Consider the following 25,757-nt stretch of genomic DNA (forward strand, 5'->3'; position numbering starts at 1 on the left):
TGTTCTGCAATCAGAATAAATCATTTATTCTCACCTGCAAGCCGCTTCCTGACATCCCTCTGCATCTTGAAAAGACGACCTCCGGCATCACAATGCCTCGAAGGCGTAACACATATATAAATAAATACATACATATATACATACATACACACATATATATATACATACACACATATACAGTATATATACATACACACATATACATTTATCTACATACACACACACATACATATATATACACACACACACACACACATATATATACACACACACACATATATATACACACACACATACATATTGATATACATGTATATATTATGTTATTATAAAGGATATATAATTGATTATTAAGAGTATGTGAAAGTTGGACTCCTACCTTGTTTACTTCCGTGACGACCTCATTAAAGTTTTGTAATCAATCAGAAATATCAAGCAGCCAAAATGCACCAAACATGGATAAGTGTAGAGAAAGTGTTCTGCATTGTTCCCATCATGCATTGCAGGGGATTTAAATCTGGGTAATTTTGCATGATGTGTTCTGATTGGACTTTTTTTTATTTTTATAATATCCACAAAGTTCAGTGAGCAGGTTGTGTTATGTGCGATCATGTGTGTTGACTTTTTGTGTCAGTTTGTTTGAGTGGGAAAGTTTGTTTTTTTTGTACTTTTTTTTTTTTTTTGTGTGTGGATTGGGTCATATATAAAAATGCTGTGCTGTGAACACTTCAAAGTGCAATTCATGGTCATTAACCTGCATTGCCACAGGCAGTAATTTAAACACTTCTGACCTTAACACTTGCTTTGTTGGTGCTGAAAATCATGACATTACTCAGAGGCAGTTTGGCTGAGTCTGCTCTCAGTGCTGCTTGACTGACTGTTTATGTGAGCCGCTGTTTAGCAACTGGACGTGAGGTCATGTGCAACAAAGGTATGGATATACGGCACCAGTGGATTTGTACTGGAACTATTAATACTGCCTTACTTTTGTACTGGAACTATTAATAGTGTGTTACTATTAATACTGCCTTACTTTTGTACTGGAACTATTAATACTGCGTTGCTATCAATAATGTCTTACTTTTGTACTGGAACTATTAGTACTGCCTTACTATTAATACTGCGTTACTTTTGTACTGGAACTATTAATACTGCGTTGCTATCAATAATGTCTTACTTTTGTACTGGAACTATTAGTACTGCCTTACTATTAATACTGCGTTACTTTTGTACTGGAACTATTAATACCGTGTTACTATTAATACTGCGTAACTTTAGTACTGGACCTATTAATACTGTGTTACTTTAGTACAATAACTATTGGTACTGAGTTACTCTAGTAATGTAACTATTAATACTGTGTTACCTTAGTACTGGAACTTTTAATACTGAGTTACTTTAGTACTGAACTATTAAGACGGCATTATTTTAGTGCTGTGTTACTTTAATACTAAATCTATTAATACTGCATTACTTGAGTATTGTAATTTTTAATACTGAGTTAATTTGGTACTAGCACTATTAGCACTGTGTTACTTCAGTACTGAACTGATTGAGTGGAAAAGTTTTTTTTTTTGATTGGGTTATACAGGTAAAAGCCAGTAAATTAGAATATTTTGAAAAACTTGATTTATTTCAGTAATTGCATTCAAAAGGTGTAACTTGTACATTATATTTATTCATTGCACACAGACTGATGCATTCAAATGTTTTTTTCATTTAATTTTGATGATTTGAAGTGGCAACAAATGAAAATCCAAAATTCCGTGTGTCACAAAATTAGAATATTACTTAAGGCTAATACAAAAAAGGGATTTTTAGAAATGTTGGCCAACTGAAAAGTATGAAAATGAAAAATATGAGCATGTACAATACTCAATACTTGGTTGGAGCTCCTTTTGCCTCAATTACTGCGTTAATGCGGCGTGGCATGGAGTCGATGAGTTTCTGGCACTGCTCAGGTGTTATGAGAGCCCAGGTTGCTCTGATAGTGGCCTTCAACTCTTCTGCGTTTTTGGGTCTGGCATTCTGCATCTTCCTTTTCACAATACCCCACAGATTTTCTATGGGGCTAAGGTCAGGGGAGTTGGCGGGCCAATTTAGAACAGAAATACCATGGTCCGTAAACCAGGCACGGGTAGATTTTGCGCTGTGTGCAGGCGCCAAGTCCTGTTGGAACTTGAAATCTCCATCTCCATAGAGCAGGTCAGCAGCAGGAAGCATGAAGTGCTCTAAAACTTGCTGGTAGACGGCTGCGTTGACCCTGGATCTCAGGAAACAGAGTGGACCGTCACCAGCAGATGACATGGCACCCCAAACCATCACTGATGGTGGAAACTTTACACTAGACTTCAGGCAACGTGGATCCTGTGCCTCTCCTGTCTTCCTCCAGACTCTGGGACCTCGATTTCCAAAGGAAATGCAAAATTTGCATGGTTGGGTGATGGTTTGGGGTGCCATGTCATCTGCTGGTGTCGGTCCACTCTGTTTCCTGAGATCCAGGGTCAACGCAGCCGTCTACCAGCAAGTTTTAGAGCACTTCATGCTTCCTGCTGCTGACCTGCTCTATGGAGATGGAGATTTCAAGTTCCAACAGGACTTGGCGCCTGCACACAGTGCAAAATCTACCCGTGCCTGGTTTACGGACCATGGTATTTCTGTTCTAAATTGGCCCGCCAACTCCCCTGACCTTAGCCCCATAGAAAATCTGTGGGGTATTGTGAAAAGGAAGATGCAGAATGCCAGACCCAAAAACGCAGAAGAGTTGAAGGCCACTATCAGAGCAACCTGGGCTCTCATAACACCTGAGTAGTGCCAGAAACTCATCGACTCCATGCCACGCCGCATTAACGCAGTAATTGAGGCAAAAGGAGCTCCAACCAAGTATTGAGTATTGTACATGCTCATATTTTTCATTTTCATACTTTTCAGTTGGCCAACATTTCTAAAAATCCCTTTTTTGTATTAGCCTTAAGTAATATTCTAATTTTGTGACACACGGAATTTTGGATTTTCATTTGTTGCCACTTCAAATCATCAAAATTAAATGAAATAAACATTTGAATGCATCAGTCTGTGTGCAATGAATAAATATAATGTACAAGTTACACCTTTTGAATGCAATTACTGAAATAAATCAAGTTTTTCAAAATATTCTAATTTACTGGCTTTTACCTGTATATAAAAATGCTGTGCTGTCAACACTTCAATGTGCAATTCATGGTCATTAACCTGCATTGCCACGGGAAGTAATTTAAACACTTCTGACCTCGATGCTTGCTTTGTTGGTGCTGAAAATCATTACTTTACTCAGAGGGAGTTTGGCTGAGTCCGCTCTCAGTGCTGCTTGACTGACTTTTTTTTACGTGTGCCGCTGTTTCGTCCAGACGTGAGATCATGTGCAACAAAGGTATCGAAATACGTGAATCTATACACGGCAGTACCAAAGGATTTGTCTCGGGTACCCAGCCCTCGTCAAGGGCCTGTTCAAAAATGAGCAGCGGGCCGCAATTTGGACCCCGAATTCACTGATGTGACGCGTCCCAACACTTTTGTCCATAAAGAGCAGCTGGTAAAGCAGGGCGAGAGTTTCAAAACACACGAGGGATGTCTGGGCGGGGGCCTAAAAATAGTCGTCAACAGCAGCACAGCTTTAAATATTTCATGTCCTCCTAAGAAGAGGACAGGCGGGGGACGCCCACTGAGACGAGGAAGCTGCAACGTGAAGCCAGTTGGAGAAATGTGACATTTTAAAAAACGGGTGCCATTTAAAAACCAAGGCCAGGCAGACAAAAAGGATAAAAAACATGAAATACAAAATATGAAAAATAGAGCAGAAGCTCTGCTCGCTCTTCAGACGACAAACAAAGCCCCGCCCCCCTCCCGCGCACGTGCTGCTCCTCTTTCAAGGACACATGGAGGTTAAATCTTCATGGGGGTGGGGGGGTGAAAAACAATCCCGCTGCCTCTCAAGAATCCATTCGCCATCAGACATGCACGCACACGCCGCCAGTGATGGATGAGAGGATGAAGAGCAAAATGGAGCCCACCGAGATTTAACCCCCCCGAACACCCAGTTGTAATTCCTGCTGACTTATAATCAGAGTGATGTATTGATCAGTCTACACTCCACAAGTATTCAGCATCATATTTGGGTAGAAACATTTTAACATGGTAGACAGTGTATGCACTCCATGGCTGGCATGAGTGCCAAGCAGAAGCCAGAGCTTGAAAACCCTTTTCCTTTGTCCGTCACCACTTGTCCTTCCCAGTGACGTAAATGTTAACAATGACTTCTTAGTGACGTAAATGTTAACAATGACTTCTTAGTGACGTAAACGTCAACAATAACTTCTTAGTGACGTAAACGTCAACAATGACTTCTTAGTGACGTAAACGTCAACAATGACTTCTTAGTGACGTAAACGTCAACAATGACTTCTTAGTGACGTAAACGTCAACAATAACTTCTTAGTGACGTAAACGTCAACAATGACTTCTTAGTGACGTAAATGTCAACAATGACTTCTTAGTGACGAAAACGTCAACAATGACTTCTTAGTGACGAAAACGTCAACAATGACTTCTTAGTGACGTAAATGTCAACAATGACTTCTTAGTGACGAAAACGTCAACAATGACTTCTTAGTGACGTAAACGTCAACAATGACTTCTTAGTGACGAAAACGTCAACAATGACTTCTTAGTGACGTAAATGTCAACAATGACTTCCCGGTGACGTAAATGTCAACAATGACTTCCCGGTGACGTAAACGTCAACAATGACTTCCCAGTGACGTAAACGTCAACAATGACTTCCCGGTGACGTAAACTGTCAACAGGAACTTCCCGGTGACGTAAACTGTCAACAAGGACTTCCCGGTGACGTAAACGACAACAATGACTTCCCGGTGATGTAAATGTCAACAATAACAAGACTTCTTAGTGACGTAAACGTCAACAATAACTTCTTAGTGACGTAAACGTCAACAATAACTTCTTAGTGACGTAAACGTCAACAATGACTTCTTAGTGACGTAAACGTCAACAATGACTTCTTAGTGACGTAAACGTCAACAATGACTTCTTAGTGACGAAAACGTCAACAATGACTTCTTAGTGACGTAAACGTCAACAATGACTTCCCGGTGACGTAAATGTCAACAATGACTTCCCGGTGACGTAAACGTCAACAATGACTTCCCAGTGACGTAAACGTCAACAATGACTTCCCGGTGACGTAAACTGTCAACAGGAACTTCCCGGTGACGTAAACTGTCAACAAGGACTTCCTGGTGACGTAAACTGTCAACAAGGACTTCCCGGTGACGTAAATGTCAACAATGACTTCCCGGTGACGTAAACGTCAACAATGACTTCCCAGTGACGTAAACGTCAACAATGACTTCCCGGTGACGTAAACTGTCAACAGGAACTTCCCGGTGACGTAAACTGTCAACAAGGACTTCCTGGTGACGTAAACTGTCAACAAGGACTTCCCGGTGATGTAAATGTCAACAATAACAAGACTTCTTAGTGACGTAAACGTCAACAATAACTTCTTAGTGACGTAAACGTCAACAATAACTTCTTAGTGACGAAAACGTCAACAATGACTTCTTAGTGACGTAAACGTCAACAATGACTTCTTAGTGACGTAAACGTCAACAATAACTTCTTAGTGACGTAAACGTCAACAATAACTTCTTAGTGACGTAAACGTCAACAATGACTTCTTAGTGACGTAAACGTCAACAATGACTTCTTAGTGACGTAAACGTCAACAATGACTTCTTAGTGACGTAAATGTCAACAATGACTTCTTAGTGACGAAAACGTCAACAATGACTTCTTAGTGACGTAAACGTCAACAATGACTTCCCGGTGACGTAAACGTCAACAATGACTTCCCGGTGACGTAAACGTCAACAATGACTTCCCGGTGACGTAAACTGTCAACAGGAACTTCCCGGTGACGTAAACTGTCAACAAGGACTTCCTGGTGACGTAAACTGTCAACAAAGACTTCCCGGTGACGTAAACGACAACAATGACTTCCCGGTGATGTAAATGTCAACAATAACAAGACTTCTTAGTGACGTAAACATCAACAATGACTTCCCGTTGATGTAAACGTCAACAATAACATGACTTCCCGGTGACGTAAACGTCAACAATGACTTACCGGTGACGTAAACGTCAACAATGACTTCCCGGTGACGTAAATGTCAACAATGACTTCCCGGTGACGTAAACGTCAACAATGACTTCCCAGTGACGTAAACTGTCAACAGGAACTTCCCGGTGACGTAAACTGTCAACAAGGACTTCCTGGTGACGTAAACTGTCAACAAGGACTTCCCGGTGACGTAAACGACAACAATGACTTCCCGGTGATGTAAATGTCAACAATAACAAGACTTCTTAGTGACGTAAACGTCAACAATAACTTCTTAGTGACGTAAACGTCAACAATAACTTCTTAGTGACGTAAACGTCAACAATGACTTCTTAGTGACGTAAACGTCAACAATGACTTCTTAGTGACGTAAATGTCAACAATGACTTCTTAGTGACGAAAACGTCAACAATGACTTCTTAGTGACGTAAACGTCAACAATGACTTCTTAGTGACGTAAACGTCAACAATGACTTCTTAGTGACGTAAACGTCAACAATGACTTCTTAGTGACGTAAATGTCAACAATGACTTCTTAGTGACGAAAACGTCAACAATGACTTCTTAGTGACGTAAACGTCAACAATGACTTCCCGGTGACGTAAACGTCAACAATGACTTCCCGGTGACGTAAATGTCAACAATGACTTCCCGGTGACGTAAACTGTCAACAGGAACTTCCCGGTGACGTAAACTGTCAACAAGGACTTCCTGGTGACGTAAACTGTCAACAAGGACTTCCCGGTGACGTAAACGACAACAATGACTTCCCGGTGATGTAAATGTCAACAATAACAAGACTTCTTAGTGACGTAAACGTCAACAATAACTTCTTAGTGACGTAAACGTCAACAATAACTTCTTAGTGACGTAAACGTCAACAATGACTTCTTAGTGACGTAAACGTCAACAATGACTTCTTAGTGACGTAAACGTCAACAATGACTTCCCGGTGACGTAAATGTCAACAATGACTTCCCGGTGACGTAAACGTCAACAATGACTTCCCAGTGACGTAAACGTCAACAATGACTTCCCGGTGACGTAAACTGTCAACAAGGACTTCCTGGTGACGTAAACTGTCAACAAGGACTTCCCGGTGACGTAAACGACAACAATGACTTCCCGGTGATGTAAATGTCAACAATAACAAGACTTCTTAATGACGTAAACGTCAACAATGACTTCTTAGTGACGTAAACGTCAACAATGACTTCTTAGTGACGTAAATGTCAACAATGACTTCTTAGTGACGAAAACGTCAACAATGACTTCTTAGTGACGTAAACGTCAACAATAACTTCTTAGTGACGTAAACGTCAACAATGACTTCTTAGTGACGTAAACGTCAACAATGACTTCTTAGTGACGTAAACGTCAACAATGACTTCTTAGTGACGTAAACGTCAACAATGACTTCTTAGTGACGTAAATGTCAACAATGACTTCTTAGTGACGAAAACGTCAACAATGACTTCTTAGTGACGTAAACGTCAACAATGACTTCCCGGTGACGTAAATGTCAACAATGACTTCCCGGTGACGTAAACGTCAACAATGACTTCCCAGTGACGTAAACGTCAACAATGACTTCCCGGTGACGTAAACTGTCAACAAGGACTTCCTGGTGACGTAAACTGTCAACAAGGACTTCCCGGGGACGTAAACGACAACAATGACTTCCCGGTGATGTAAATGTCAACAATAACAAGACTTCTTAGTGACGTAAACGTCAACAATAACTTCTTAGTGACGTAAACGTCAACAATAACTTCTTAGTGACGAAAACGTCAACAATGACTTCTTAGTGACGTAAACGTCAACAATGACTTCCTGGTGACGTAAATGTCAACAATGACTTCCCGGTGACGTAAATGTCAACAATGACTTCTTAGTGACGAAAACGTCAACAATAACAAGACTTCTTAGTGACGTAAACGTCAACAATAACTTCTTAGTGACGTAAACGTCAACAATAACTTCTTAGTGACGAAAACGTCAACAATGACTTCTTAGTGACGTAAACGTCAACAATGACTTCCCGGTGACGTAAATGTCAACAATGACTTCCCGGTGACGTAAATGTCAACAATGACTTCTTAGTGACGAAAACGTCAACAATGACTTCTTAGTGACGTAAACGTCAACAATGACTTCCCGGTGACGTAAATGTCAACAATGACTTCCCGGTGACGTAAACGTCAACAATGACTTCCCAGTGACGTAAACGTCAACAATGACTTCCCGGTGACGTAAACTGTCAACAGGAACTTCCCGGTGACGTAAACTGTCAACAAGGACTTCCTGGTGACGTAAACTGTCAACAAGGACTTCCCGGTGACGTAACGACAACAATGACTTCCCGGTGATGTAAATGTCAACAATAACAAGACTTCTTAGTGACGTAAACGTCAACAATAACTTCTTAGTGACGTAAACGTCAACAATAACTTCTTAGTGACGAAAACGTCAACAATGACTTCTTAGTGACGTAAACGTCAACAATGACTTCCCGGTGACGTAAATGTCAACAATGACTTCCTGGTGACGTAAATGTCAACAATGACTTCTTAGTGACGAAAACGTCAACAATGACTTCTTAGTGACGTAAACGTCAACAATGACTTCCCGGTGACGTAAATGTCAACAATGACTTCCCGGTGACGTAAACGTCAACAATGACTTCCCAGTGACGTAAACGTCAACAATGACTTCCCGGTGACGTAAACTGTCAACAGGAACTTCCCGGTGACGTAAACTGTCAACAAGGACTTCCTGGTGACGTAAACTGTCAACAAGGACTTCCCGGTGACGTAAACGACAACAATGACTTCCCGGTGATGTAAATGTCAACAATAACAAGACTTCTTAGTGACGTAAACATCAACAATGACTTCCCGTTGATGTAAACGTCAACAATGACTTCCCGGTGATGTAAACGTCAACAATGACTTCCCGGTGATGTAAACGTCAACAATAACAAGACTTTTTAGTGACGTAGACGTCAACAATGACTTCCCGTTGATGTAAACGTCAACAATAACATGACTTCCCGATGACGTAAACGTCAACAATGACTTCCCGGTGACGTAAACTGTCAACAAGGACTACAAGGTGACGTAAACGACAACAATGACTTCCCGGTGATGTAAATGTCAACAATAACAAGACTTCTTAGTGACGTAAACATCAACAATGACTTCCCGTTGATGTAAACGTCAACAATAACATGACTTCCCGATGACGTAAACGTCAACAATGACTTCCCGGTGACGTAAACTGTCAACAAGGACTACAAGGTGACGTAAACGACAACAATGACTTCCCGGTGATGTAAATGTCAACAATAACAAGACTTCTTAGTGACGTAAACATCAACAATGACTTCCCGTTGATGTAAACGTCAACAATAACATGACTTCCCGATGACGTAAACGTCAACAATGACTTCCCGGTGACGTAAACTGTCAACAAGGACTACAAGGTGACGTAAACGACAACAATGACTTCCCGGTGATGTAAATGTCAACAATAACAAGACTTCTTAGTGACGTAAACATCAACAATGACTTCCCGTTGATGTAAACGTCAACAATGACTTCTTAGTGACGAAAACGTCAACAATAACAAGACTTCTTAGTGACGTAAACGTCAACAATAACTTCTTAGTGACGTAAACGTCAACAATAACTTCTTAGTGACGAAAACGTCAACAATGACTTCTTAGTGACGTAAACGTCAACAATGACTTCCCGGTGACGTAAATGTCAACAATGACTTCCCGGTGACGTAAATGTCAACAATGACTTCTTAGTGACGAAAACGTCAACAATGACTTCTTAGTGACGTAAACGTCAACAATGACTTCCCGGTGACGTAAATGTCAACAATGACTTCCCGGTGACGTAAACGTCAACAATGACTTCCCAGTGACGTAAACGTCAACAATGACTTCCCGGTGACGTAAACTGTCAACAGGAACTTCCCGGTGACGTAAACTGTCAACAAGGACTTCCTGGTGACGTAAACTGTCAACAAGGACTTCCCGGTGACGTAACGACAACAATGACTTCCCGGTGATGTAAATGTCAACAATAACAAGACTTCTTAGTGACGTAAACGTCAACAATAACTTCTTAGTGACGTAAACGTCAACAATAACTTCTTAGTGACGAAAACGTCAACAATGACTTCTTAGTGACGTAAACGTCAACAATGACTTCCCGGTGACGTAAATGTCAACAATGACTTCCTGGTGACGTAAATGTCAACAATGACTTCTTAGTGACGAAAACGTCAACAATGACTTCTTAGTGACGTAAACGTCAACAATGACTTCCCGGTGACGTAAATGTCAACAATGACTTCCCGGTGACGTAAACGTCAACAATGACTTCCCAGTGACGTAAACGTCAACAATGACTTCCCGGTGACGTAAACTGTCAACAGGAACTTCCCGGTGACGTAAACTGTCAACAAGGACTTCCTGGTGACGTAAACTGTCAACAAGGACTTCCCGGTGACGTAAACGACAACAATGACTTCCCGGTGATGTAAATGTCAACAATAACAAGACTTCTTAGTGACGTAAACATCAACAATGACTTCCCGTTGATGTAAACGTCAACAATGACTTCCCGGTGATGTAAACGTCAACAATGACTTCCCGGTGATGTAAACGTCAACAATAACAAGACTTTTTAGTGACGTAGACGTCAACAATGACTTCCCGTTGATGTAAACGTCAACAATAACATGACTTCCCGATGACGTAAACGTCAACAATGACTTCCCGGTGACGTAAACTGTCAACAAGGACTACAAGGTGACGTAAACGACAACAATGACTTCCCGGTGATGTAAATGTCAACAATAACAAGACTTCTTAGTGACGTAAACATCAACAATGACTTCCCGTTGATGTAAACGTCAACAATAACATGACTTCCCGATGACGTAAACGTCAACAATGACTTCCCGGTGACGTAAACTGTCAACAAGGACTACAAGGTGACGTAAACGACAACAATGACTTCCCGGTGATGTAAATGTCAACAATAACAAGACTTCTTAGTGACGTAAACATCAACAATGACTTCCCGTTGATGTAAACGTCAACAATAACATGACTTCCCGGTGACGTAAACTGTCAACAAGGACTACAAGGTGACGTAAACGACAACAAGGACTTCCCGGTGACGTAAACGACAACAATGACTTCCCGGTGATGTAAATGTCAACAATAACAAGACTTCTTAGTGACGTAAACATCAACAATGACTTCCCGTTGATGTAAACGTCAACAATAACATGACTTCCCGGTGACGTAAACGTCAACAATGACACGTGGCGAAGATGAGAGCAAAGCGCCGCCATCGCTGCAGAACAATACTACAAACTGGAACTATTCATACTGCCTTACTTTTGTACTGCAACTATTAATACTGCGTTTCTATTAATACTGCCTAACTTTTGTACTGCAACTATTAATACTGCGTTTCTATTAATACTGCCTAACTTTTGTACTGCAACTATTAATATTGCGTTACCATTAATACTGCCTTACTTTTGTACTGGAACTATTAATACTGCATTACTAATAATACTGCGTTACTTTAGTAATGGAACTATTAATACTGCGTTACTTTAGTACAATAACTACTAATACTGAGTTACTCTAGTACTAGAACTATTAATACTTTGTTACTTAGGTACTGGAACTTTTAATACTGAGTTACTTTAGTACTAGTTCTAATAATACTGTGTTACTTTAGTACTGAACTAATACTGCGTTACTTAAGTACTATTAATAATGTGTTACTTTAGTACTAGAACTAAAATTACTGCATTACTTTAGTATTGTAACTTTTAATACGGAGTTTACTTTAATACTAGTACTATTAATACTGTGTTATTTTAGTACTGAACTAATAATACTGTGTTACTTTGGTACTGGAACTATTAATACTGCGTTACTTTAGTACTAGTACTATTAATACTGCATTACGTTGGCAGCAAAACTATTACAACTGAGTTACTTTAGTACTGCGTTATTTTGGTACTGAAACTTTTAATACTGCGTTACTGTGGTACTAGTACTATTATTACTGCATTACTTTGGTATTGGCACTATTAATACTGTGTTACTTAAGTACTAGAACTATTAATACTGGGTTACTTTTGTACTGGAACTCTTAATACTGTGTTACTTCAGTACTAAACCATTAACACTGCATTACTTTAGTACGAGAACTATTAACACTGTGCTACTTTAGTACTGAAACTTTTAATACTGACTTACTTTGGTATTGGCACTATTAATACCGTGTTACTTTTGTACTGGAACTATTAATACTGTGTTACTTTTGTACTGGAACTATTAATACTGTGTTACTTCAGTACTAAACTATTAATACTGCATTACTTTAGTACTAGAACTATAAATACTGCGCTACTTTAGTACTGAAACTTTTAATACTGAGTTACTTTAATACTAGTACTATTAATACTGTGTTATTTTAGTACTGAACTATTAATACTGTGTTACTTTGGTATTGGCACTATTAATACTGTGTTACTTTAGTACTGGAACTATTAATACTGTGTTACTTTAGTACTAGTACTATTAATACTGCATTACGTTGGCAGCACAACTATTACAACCGAGTTACTTTAGTACTGCGTTATTTTGGTACTGAAACTTTTAATACTGCGTTACTGTGGTACTGGTACTATTATTACTGCATTACTTTGGTATTGGCACTATTAATACCGTGTTACTTTTGTACTGGAACTATTAATACTGTGTTACTTTTGTACTGAACTATTAATACTGTGTTACTTTGGTATTGGCACTATTAATACTGTGTTACTTTAGTACTGGAACTATTAATACTGTGTTACTTTAGTACTAGTACTATTAATACTGCATTACGTTGGCAGCACAACTATTACAACTGAGTTACTTTAGTACTGCGTTATTTTGGTACTGAAACTTTTAATACTGCGTTACTGTGGTACTGGTACTATTATTACTGCATTACTTTGGTATTGGCACTATTAATACTGTGTTACTTAAGTACTAGAACTATTAATACTGGGTTACTTTTGTACTGGAACTCTTAATACTGTGTTACTTCAGTACTAAACCATTAATACTGCATTACTTTAGTACGAGAACTATTAACACTGTGCTACTTTAGTACTGAAACTTTTAATACTGACTTACTTTGGTATTGGAACTATTATTACTGTGTTACTTTATTACTGTAACTATTCATACTGCGTTACTTTGGCACTACAACTATTAATACGGCATTACTTTAGTACTGGAACTATTCATACTGCGTTACTTTGGTACTAGAACTATTAATACGACATTACTTTAGTACTGGAACTATTAACAGCGCGTTAAATGTGAACTGAAACTACTAATACTGCATAACGTTAGTACTGGAACTATCAATACTGTGTAACTTTTGTGCTGAAACTATTGATACTGTGGTACTTTTGTACTAGGAAGTTCCTAGTCAGACGTATTAACCAAAATTGATTGTTAAGTTGGAAAGTCGGAAACTGCTTTCAAAGACGGCCGCTCTGAGTGTAAACAATAATAGAATCTTCACACTTATATGTATGTGTAGATTTAATGCTATGTATAAATATATATATATATATACATATAATATATTCATACGCGCACGTGTATATGTTCACTCCTGGGACAGATGCAAATCATTAGTACGTCTGCGCGTGTCATTCAAACAGTAAACAAGACGTCCACTCACCTCTTGAAGTGGCTTAGCAGAGCGCCGACCAGCTCGCCGATGCGGCTCTCGTGGGCGGGCACCAGGCCCTGCAGGCACACCACCAGGTCTCTGCTGTCCTTGGTGTGGAACACCACCAGCTGGTCCTTCCCCGGTGAAACGCTCAGGCCCGTCACCTGGGACGCACACGTTTATACGGCATGAAAACACGGCGTCCACCTGTTACGTAACCTGCTGCGCTTGTGGACGAACAAGAGCATCAAATACAGGTAAAAGCCAGTAAATTAGATTTTGAAAAACTTGATTTATTTCAGTAATTGCATTCAAAAGGTGTAACTTGTACATTATATTTATTCATTGCACACAGACTGATGCATTCAAATGTTTATTTCATTGAATTTTGATGATTTGAAGTGGCAACAAATGAAAATCCAAAATTCCGTGTGTCACAAAATTAGAATATTACTTAAGGCTAATACAAAAAAGGGATTTTTAGAAATGTTGGCCAACTGAAAAGTATGAAAATGAAAAATATGAGCATGTACAATACTCAATACTTGGTTGGAGCTCCTTTTGCCTCAATTACTGCGTTAATGCGGCGTGGCATGGAGTCGATGAGTTTCTGGCACTGCTCAGGTGTTATGAGAGCCCAGGTTGCTCTGATAGTGGCCTTCAACTCTTCTGCGTTTTTGGGTCTGGCATTCTGCATCTTCCTTTTTACAATACCCCACAGATTTTCTATGGGGCTAAGGTCAGGGGAGTTGGCGGGCCAATTTAGAACAGAAATACCATGGTCCGTAAACCAGGCACGGGTAGATTTTGCGCTGTGTGCAGGTGTCAAGTCCTGTTGGAACTTGAAATCTCCATCTCCATAGAGCAGGTCAGCAGCAGGAAGCATGAAGTGCTCTAAAACTTGCTGGTAGACGGCTGCGTTGACCCTGGATCTCAGGAAACAGAGTGGACCGACACCAGCAGATGACATGGCACCCCAAACCATCACCCAACCATGCAAATTTTGCATTTCCTTTGGAAATCGAGGTCCCAGAGTCTGGAGGAAGACAGGAGAGGCACAGGATCCACGTTGCCTGAAGTCTAGTGTAAAGTTTCCACCATCAGTGATGGTTTGGGGTGCCATGTCATCTGCTGGTGTCGGTCCACTCTGTTTCCTGAGATCCAGGGTCAACGCAGCCGTCTACCAGCAAGTTTTAGAGCACTTCATGCTTCCTGCTGCTGACCTGCTCTATGGAGATGGAGATTTCAAGTTCCAACAGGACTTGGCGCCTGCACACAGCGCAAAATCTAACCGTGCCTGGTTTACGGACGATGGTATTTCTGTTCTAAATTGGCCCGCCAACTCCCCTGACCTTAGCCCCATAGAAAATCTGTGGGGTATTGTGAAAAGGAAGATGCAGAATGCCAGACCCAAAAACGCAGAAGAGTTGAAGGCCACTATCAGAGCAACCTGGGCTCTCATAACACCTGAGCAGTGCCAGAAACTCATCGACTCCATGCCACGCCGCATTAACGCAGTAATTGAGGCAAAAGGAGCTCCAACCAAGTATTGAGTATTTGTACATGCTCATATTTTTCATTTTCATACTTTTCAGTTGGCCAACATTTCTAAAAATCCATTTTTTTGTATTAGCCTTAAGTAATATTCTAATTTTGTGACACACGGAATTTTGGATTTTCATTTGTTGCCACTTCAAATCATCAAAATTAAATGATATAAACATTTGAATGCATCAGTCTGTGTGCAATGAATAAATATAATGTACAAGTTACACCTTTTGAATGCAATTACTGAAATAAATCAAGTTTTTCAAAATATTCTAATTTACTGGCTTTTACCTGTATACATACTGTAGTACAGGCACATACTGCTGACACAGCACATTACACTTGCATTAACATTGCTAATGACACCTTCTCATTAGTTTCTAAGTCTGATCTACTAAATCACTCTCAGCCCCACGATCAATCAATGAGTCACTCGTCTGTCCCGCCATCTGTCTCATTGTTTCTCCACACTGGTGTGAGGGGGAGGGGCACACAACCACACTTCCGGTTTCATCTCTTTAGGGATAGAACATGCGCGCGTGGAGCCTCCATTTACTTTCATTGCTTCTTGAACGGGGTTCGTATATGGAAAAGATCGTAAAGTGAAGCAAATTTCTCCATGAGAAAGAATGTAAATATGAATAATTGGTTCCAGCCCGGACAAAAGTCCATATTTGAGTGAAGGTCTGTACACAATATAAAGTGCTATACTACTGTATATCAAACAAACATAACAAGGAGGTGATGGATCAACTATCTAGTTAATAACAAGACAAAACAACAAAGACAAGGTGAACTGTCCTGTATGCGCTGCTCTGCCAACACGCCCACCCACAGAAGTCCCGTTGGTGCCCTCACAAACGATCAGAAATCACAAAAATACTTAACTTCAACCACAATATTGCCACAATAATAAACATATAAAAAAGTAATATCCATTTGCACATTGGCAAAGGAGGGCCTGACGAGAAAGGAGCAGACACAGGGAGAGAAGGCAGGGATCGGGGGGAGGGGCCGTGTGTGTGTGTGTGTGTGAACGAGCATTAGCTCTTCTCCTCCGCTGTGAAATAAGCCTGCTTTGGCATATTTTTCCAGACAACTCCGTTCTCACCACAATTAAAACTTGCAGTAGTACAAAACCTGCTGAGTCAATTCTTCTATACTTGTGAGCGCCATTAATGTTTTCCTCGCAAATAGTTTTTTGTTTTTTTTATCAACATCAGAATCTAACAAATCAGATTTGACTATGAGAATCCTTAGTAGAAGCTCATCTTAAACATAACAAGACTGAGGCGTTATACGGAAACTGCAGGTGCAACTCACTATTACTATACGAAAACCCTAGTTTCACTGACTCACTATTACGCAAGTTTAACTGACTCACTATTAAATCAAAAAGGACCCTGGTTTCACTGACTTACTATTACTCCACACAGACTCAGGTTTCACAGACTCACTATTACTATACAAAGACCCTAGTTTCAGTGACTCACAAAAGACCCTGCTTTCACTGACTACTTTTATTTACTACTCAACTCAGACTCAAGTTTTACAGACGTAGTATTATACAAAGACCCTCATTTCACTGACTCACTATTACTCACCAAAGACCCTAGTTCTACTGACTCACCATTACTGAAGTTTGACAGACTCACTATTACTCAACAAATACCCTAGTTTCACAGACTTGTTATTACTCGACACAAACTCACTATTACTCAACAACGACCGTCGTTTCACTGACTTGCTGTTTATTACTCAACAAAAAACACAAGTTTCACAGACTTATTATTACTCAACAAAGACTCAAGTTTCACAGACTCATTATTATTACTCAACAAAGACCCTTGTTTCACTGCCTATTCATTACTCAACACAGACTCAAGTATTACAGACTCAGTATTATACAAAGACCCTAATTTCACTGACTCACTATTACTCACCAAAGACCCTAGTTTTACTGACTCACCATTACTGAAGTTTGACGGACTCACTATTACTCAACAAATACCCTAGTTTCACAAACTTGCTATTACTCAACACAAACTCACTATTACTCAACAACGACCCTTGCTGTTTATTACTCAACACAGATTCAAGTACTCTATCACTCAAGACCCTTGTTTCACTGCCTATTCATTACTTAACACAGACTCAAGTTTCACAGACTCGATATTACTCAAGACCATAGCTTCACTTACTTGCTATTATTCGACACAAACTTATTATTACTCAACAAAGACCCTAGCTTCACTGACTTGTCTTTACTCGACACAGACTCAAGTTTCACAGACTCACTATTCCAAAGACGCTAGTTTCACTGACTTACTATTACTCAAGTTTCACATACTCTATAATACTCAAAGACCTTAGTTTCACTGATTTGCTATGTATTACTTAATACAAACTGACGTTACACAGACTCACTATTACTATACAAAGACCCTACTTTCGCAGACTCACTATTACTATACAAAGACCCTACTTTCGCAGACTCACTATTACTATACAAAGACCCTACTTTCAAAGACTCGCTATTACTTAAGACCCTAGTTTCATTGACTTGCTACTACTCGACACAGACTCGAGTTTCACAGACTCACTATTACTATACAAAGACCCTAGTTTCACGGACTCAGTATTACTCAACAAAGACCCTAGTTTCACTGACTTGTTATTCATTACTCAACACAGACTCAAGTTTCACAGACTCACTATTACTCAAAGACCCTAGTTTCACTGACTTGCTACTACTCGACACAGTCTCGAGTTTCACAGACTCACTATTAGTATACGAATAACCTAGTTTTCGCTGAAACCTGAGTCCTACTACAGTGGGTCGTACGAAAAATATGTATACATTACATATACATACATACACACATATATATGTATGTATATATATATATATATATTTAAATATATATATACATACATGCACATATATACATACATATACATATATACATACATACATACATACATATATATACATATACATATATACATACATGCATACATATATATACATACATATATATACACACATACATACATATACATATATATACATACATGTGTATGTATATATATATATATAAATATACATACATATATATACACACACACACACACATACATATATATATACATACATATCTATATATGTATATATACATACATATATATACATATATATGTATATATACATACATATATATATATTAGGGCTGCAGCTAACGATTATTTTTCTATTTTTTCGATTAATCGGTTAATCTATAGATTATTTTTTCGATTAATCTATAGATTATTTTTCCTTTTACCGATTATTTTTTTAATTTAAAATGAAGAGGAAAAAATAAATGTAGGCCAGTTTTTTCAAAAGGCATGGCTTTTATTTACAAAAAAAAAAGTATGGCCACTCAGTCAACATTGACGACAAAATATTCTGTAACAATGTAAACATTTAAAACTTTTAACATTTAACAAAATTAAAAGTAGCTTATTTGCTTTTTAATGTGCAAATATAAAAGTAAACATCCAGTGCAAATCTTAATATTCTGCAATAGTATAAGCATTTCAAAATTAAAAGTATTGCTTATTTTGCTTTAAAATGTGCAAAAATAAAGATAAACATCCAATACAAAAAAGTACAAAATGGAAATATTCTGTAACAGTGTAAACATTTCAACAAAAGTAAAAGTATTGCTTATTTGCTAAAATGTGCAAAAATAAAGCTAAACATCCAATACAAAAAAAGTGTACAGTGTAAACATTTCAACAAAAGTAAAAGTATTGCTTATTTTGCTTAATAACACAACAATGATAGTATGATTAAAGTGAAAGTTAATTGTTGGTTTGTACATAGTATATGTAACTGTTAATGTTGTAAAAGGTATTTGCACAACTAATTAACGTTAGCGTTTGTGACACGTCTTTGTGCCGTGGGGTTCTTTCAGGACCGACAGACTGAACGCCAGACGGCTTTGTCAGGTTTACAATCTTTTAATTTTACACAAAGTCTTTTCTCTTCCAACTCTTTTCTCTTTCTTTCCTCGCTTTTCGGCTCCTCTTCCTCGCTCGCTCGTCGTCCCCTGTCTCTGTCTCTCCTCCTCTCTCGCTCCACGTCAGCTTCACTCTGGCTCCTTCCTGTCTCTCTTCCCTCTCTCTCTGCTGCTCCCCTTTTCTTCAGCGAGAGGAGATTGGATGATCGTGCCCAGGTGCGCGGATCGCGCACCTGGGCACGATTGCGGCGTCGCTGCCGGCGCGCCCCACCTCGCCGCTCGCTCGCCGGCCCCGCCTCTCCACAGCGTTAAAGAGGAGCGAGTCTTTGTAAACACTGAACAGGCACGCCAAACGCGCCTCTCAGAGCGAAACGGTGCTTTAGTTTATGAATTCACAACGCAGATACAAATGACACATTCATGTTTTTGTGTAATGATGACAATGTATACGCACGCGGACGATTGACTAGTTGATAGTGATGGCAAGAACGCTGTCGGTTTTCTTTTCAAATTTTCCTTCATAGCCGTTGTGCTGCTATGATAGGCCATTTCCGCTCGACACAGTGTGCATACAACATTATTAGGCCGTTTATTGAAATACTCCCACACTTTTGACGACTTTTGGCGTGCTTTTTCCCCTCGCTCGCATCGTCTGCTTTGCGCTCCGCCATGACAGTAGTGTGACGTAAATATACGACGCGCCGACGCACAAAAACGGCGTCGACATATTTACGTAACCGATGACGTCGACTATGTCGACGCGTCGTTTCAGCCTTAATATATATATATATATACACATACATACATATATATACATACATATATATATATATATATATATACATACATATATATACATACATATACATACATACATACACACACATATACATACATACATATATATACATATATATACATACATATATACATACATACATTATATCCATACAAATATACATACATATATATATACATACATACATATATACATACGCATACATACATATATATACATACATATATATACATACGCATACATACATATATATACATACATATATATACATACATACATAAGTACATACATACATACGTACATATATATAGCATACATAAATATATATATAACATACATATATATACATACATATATATATAGCATATATATATATATATATATATATATATATATATATATATATATAACACATATATATATACATATATATACATACACATACAGTGGGGCAAAAAAGTATTTTGTCAGCCACTAATTGTGCAAGTTCTCCCACTTAAAATGATGACAGAGGTCTGTAGTTTTCATCATAGGTACACTTCAACTGTGAGAGACAAAATGTGAAAAAAAAATCCAGGAATTCACATTGTAGGATTTTTAAATAATTTATTTGTAAATTTTGGTGGAAAATAAGTATTTGGTCAAGAACAAAAATTCAACTCAATACTTTGTAATATAACCTTGGTTGGCAATAACAGAGGTCAAACGATTACTATAGGTCTTTACCAGGTTTGCACACACAGTAGCTGGTATTTTGGCCCATTCCTCCATGCAGATCTTCTCGAGAGCAGTGATGTTTTGGGGCTGTCGCCGAGCAACACGGACTTTCAACTCCCTCCACAGATTTTCTATGGGGTTGAGGTCTGGAGACTGTCTAGGCCACTCCAGGACTTTCAAATGCTTCTTACGGAGCCACTCCTTCGTTGCCCGGGCGGTGTGTTTGGGATCATTGTCATGCTGGAAGACCCAGCCACGTTTCATCTTCAAAGCTCTCACTGATGGAAGGAGGTTTTGGCTCAAAATCTCACGATACATGGCCCCATTCATCCTTTCCTTAACACGGATCAGTCGGCCTGTCCCTTTAGCAGAAAAACATCCCCAAAGCATGATGTTTCCACCCCCATGCTTCACAGTAGGTTTGGTGTGCAACTCAGTATTCTTCTTCCTCCAAACACGACGAGTTGAGTTTATACCAAAAAGTTCTATTTTGGTTTCATCTGACCACATGACATTCTCCCAATCCTCTGCTGTACCATCCATGTGCTCTCTGGCAAACTTCAGACGGGCCTGGACATGCACTGGCTTAAGCAGGGGGACACGTCTGGCACTGCAGGATTTGATTCCCTGTCGGCGTAGTGTGTTACTGATGGTAACCTTTGTTACTTTGGTCCCAGCTCTCTGCAGGTCATTCACCAGGTCCCCCCGTGTGGTTCTGGGATTTTTGCTCACTGTTCTCATGATCATTTTGACCCCACGGGATGAGATCTTGCGTGGAGCCCCAGATCGAGGGAGATTATCAGCGGTCTTGTATGTCTTCCATTTTCTGATAATTGCTCCCACAGTTGATTTTTTCATACCAAGCTGCTTGCCTATTGTAGATTCACTCTTCACAGTCTGGTGCAGGTCTACAATTATTTTCCTGGTGTCCTTCGACAGCTCTTTGGTCTTGGCCATAGTGGAGTTTGGAGTCTGACTGTTTGAGGCTGTGGACAAGTGTCTTATACAGATAACGAGTTCAAACAGGTTTATTAATTAATACAGGTAACGAGTGGAGGACAGAAGAGCTTCTTAAAGAAGAAGTTACAGGTCTGTGAGAGCCAGAGACCTTGCTTGTTTGAAGTGACCAAATACTTATTTTCCACCGTAATTTACAAATAAATTCTGTAAAATTCCTACAATGTGAATTCCTGGATTGTTTTTCACATTCTGTCTCTCACAGTTGAAGTGTACCTATGATGAAAATTACAGACCTCTGTCATCATTTTAAGTGGGAGAACTTGCACAATTGGTGGCTGACTAAATACTTTTTTGCCCCACTGTATATATATATACATACACATATATATATATATATATATATATATACATATATATACATACATACATACACATATATATATACACACACACACACACACACACACATATATATACACACACACACACATATATATACAGGTAAAAGCCAGTAAATTAGAATATTTTGAAAAACTTGATTTATTTCAGTAATTGCATTCAAAAGGTGTAACTTGTACATTATATTTATTCATTGCACACAGACTGATGCATTCAAATGTTTATTTCATTTAATTTTGATGATTTGAAGTGGCAACAAATGAAAATCCAAAATTCCGTGTGTCACAAAATTAGAATATTACTTAAGGCTAATACAAAAAAGGGATTTTTAGAAATGTTGGCCAACTGAAAAGTATGAAAATGAAAAATATGAGCATGTACAATACTCAATACTTGGTTGGAGCTCCTTTTGCCTCAATTACTGCGTTAATGCGGCGTGGCATGGAGTCGATGAGTTTCTGGCACTGCTCAGGTGTTATGAGAGCCCAGGTTGCTCTGATAGTGGCCTTCAACTCTTCTGCGTTTTTGGGTCTGGCATTCTGCATCTTCCTTTTCACAATACCCCACAGATTTTCTATGGGGCTAAGGTCAGGGGAGTTGGCGGGCCAATTTTGAACAGAAATACCATGGTCCGTAAACCAGGCACGGGTAGATTTTGCGCTGTGTGCAGGCGCCAAGTCCTGTTGGAACTTGAAATCTCCATCTCCATAGAGCAGGTCAGCAGCAGGAAGCATGAAGTGCTCTAAAACTTGCTGGTAGACGGCTGCGTTGACCCTGGATCTCAGGAAACAGAGTGGACCGTCACCAGCAGATGACATGGCACCCCAAACCATTACTGATGGTGGAAACTTTACACTAGACTTCAGGCAACGTGGATCCTGTGCCTCTCCTGTCTTCCTCCAGACTCTGGGACCTCGATTTCCAAAGGAAATGCAAAATTTGCATGGTTGGGTGATGGTTTGGGGTGCCATGTCATCTGCTGGTGTCGGTCCACTCTGTTTCCTGAGATCCAGGGTCAACGCAGCCGTCTACCAGCAAGTTTTAGAGCACTTCATGCTTCCTGCTGCTGACCTGCTCTATGGAGATGGAGATTTCAAGTTCCAACAGGACTTGGCGCCTGCACACAGCGCAAAATCTACCCGTGCCTGGTTTACGGACCATGGTATTTCTGTTCTAAATTGGCCCGCCAACTCCCCTGACCTTAGCCCCATAGAAAATCTGTGGGGTATTGTGAAAAGGAAGATGCAGAATGCCAGACCCAAAAACGCAGAAGAGTTGAAGGCCACTATCAGAGCAACCTGGGCTCTCATAACACCTGAGCAGTGCCAGAAACTCATCGACTCCATGCCACGCCGCATTAACGCAGTAATTGAGGCAAAAGGAGCTCCAACCAAGTATTGAGTATTGTACATGCTCATATTTTTCATTTTCATACTTTTCAGTTGGCCAACATTTCTAAAAATCCCTTTTTTGTATTAGCCTTAAGTAATATTCTAATTTTGTGACACACGGAATTTTGGATTTTCATTTGTTGCTACTTCAAATCATCAAAATTAAATGAAATAAACATTTGAATGCATCAGTCTGTGTGCAATGAATAAATATAATGTACAAGTTACACCTTTTGAATGCAATTACTGAAATAAATCAAGTTTTTCAAAATATTCTAATTTACTGGCTTTTACCTGTACACACACACACACACACACACACACACACACACACACACACACACACACACACACACACACATATATATACATACACACACACACACATTTATATATATACATACATACACACACACACACACACACACACACACACACCCAATATATATATATATATATATATATATAGAAGGTAGTGAGTGTATTTCCATGAGGACCTGATGTGATCAGCAAGTACCTCAGGTGATGGAACACACTCCCTAAATAAGATCAGTGACAACAAATGCTCCACAACTGTTTGAACAACCGTCTGTGTCGCCAAACAAACATGGCAGCCAGCAGCAGGAAGAGGATGAACGGCAGGATGAGAGCACAAGGAGACCAACACTCGCAGGGAACCAGAAGGAGAGGCGCGCCGCTCGCCGCCAGACATGAGCTGATCCGCTTGGTAACCATGACGACGCCGTCTCCCGGGAAGTTGGCATGACAACGCCGAGACGAGAGAGTGCAGGTGGAGTGGAGCGAGGGTGAACTGGGGGAGGTTGGAGGGTGGTAGGAAGAAGTCGCTGATGCAGAGATGATGAAGATGATGATGTCATTGACTTTTAGCAACGCTAATTGCCTTCCTTCTCAAACTGACGACTCGCCACTCTGCCTGAGGCCTACCTAATGTTGTGGCTGTGGCTCGTCACATGTGTCGCGTGAACAGGTGAGCGTCTCATCCATCGCTAAATCCACAACGCCTGCTGCTTCTCTCTCTCCCACGCCATCTGTTGCGTCCAGATGAAACCACGGCGCCATTTCCTTCCCGCCAGGCCAAGCCGTGAAGAGATGGCCGGGTCATTAACGAGGCAATCAAAACGCCTTTGTTGTTACTGAGTCACAGGTACTTGGTTAACTCGTTCACTGACTCACCCGCCAGCAACATTAAAAATCATGTCAGAAATGATGGGCTCACGATTAAACTCACGATTACTCCAGAAATAATCATTTTTCACAGACTCACTATTAATTACTCAACAAAGACCCGAGTTTTACAGACTTGCTATTACTCAACAAAGACCATGGTTTCACTGACTTACTATTACTCAAGTTTTACGGACTCACTACTGCTCAACAAAGACCCGAGTTTCAGTGACTCACTATTACTCAAGTTTCAAAGACTCACTATTGTTATACAAAAACTCTTGTTTCACTGACCTACTATTACTCAACAAAGACTCAAGTTTCACAGACACACTATGACTGTAAAAAAGACCCTAGTTTCACTGACTCACTATTACTATACAAAAACTCTAGTTTCATTGACCTATCACTCAACAAAGACTCAAGTTTCACAGACTCACCATTACTCAAGTTTTACAGACTCACCATTACTCAACAATGACCCTGGTTTCTGTGACTCACTATTATTCAAGTCTCACTATTAATATACAAAAACTCTAGTTTCATTGACCTATCACTCAACAAAGACTCACGTTTCAGACTATTACTGTACAAAGACCCTAGTTTCATAGACTTACTATTATTCAAGTTTCACTGACTCACTATTGTTGTACAAAAACCCTGGTTTTACTGACCTATTACTCAACAAAGACTTAAGTTTCAGAGACTCACTATTAGTTTACAAAGACCCTAGTTCCGCTGACTTACCATTACTCAAGTTTTGCTGACTCACTATTACACGACAAAAAAAAGTAGTTT

General features: G+C 39.6%; 1 protein-coding gene across 2 annotated transcripts in view; it reads right to left on the bottom strand.

Moving 5' to 3' along the window:
* The window catches only part of myo1d (myosin 1D), a 288,636-nt gene that overhangs the window by 46,366 nt on the left and 216,513 nt on the right, over nt 1-25,757 (bottom strand). For both annotated transcript variants that reach the window (XM_072912674.1, XM_061931649.2), the window contains exon 21: nt 13,966-14,120. In XM_072912674.1, coding sequence (XP_072768775.1) covers nt 13,966-14,120 — 155 coding nt within the window. The remainder of the gene's footprint in view (nt 1-13,965; nt 14,121-25,757) is intronic.

This window comes from Nerophis lumbriciformis, linkage group LG39, assembly GCF_033978685.3.
Source record: "Nerophis lumbriciformis linkage group LG39, RoL_Nlum_v2.1, whole genome shotgun sequence".
Lineage (NCBI taxonomy): Eukaryota > Metazoa > Chordata > Actinopteri > Syngnathiformes > Syngnathidae > Nerophis > Nerophis lumbriciformis.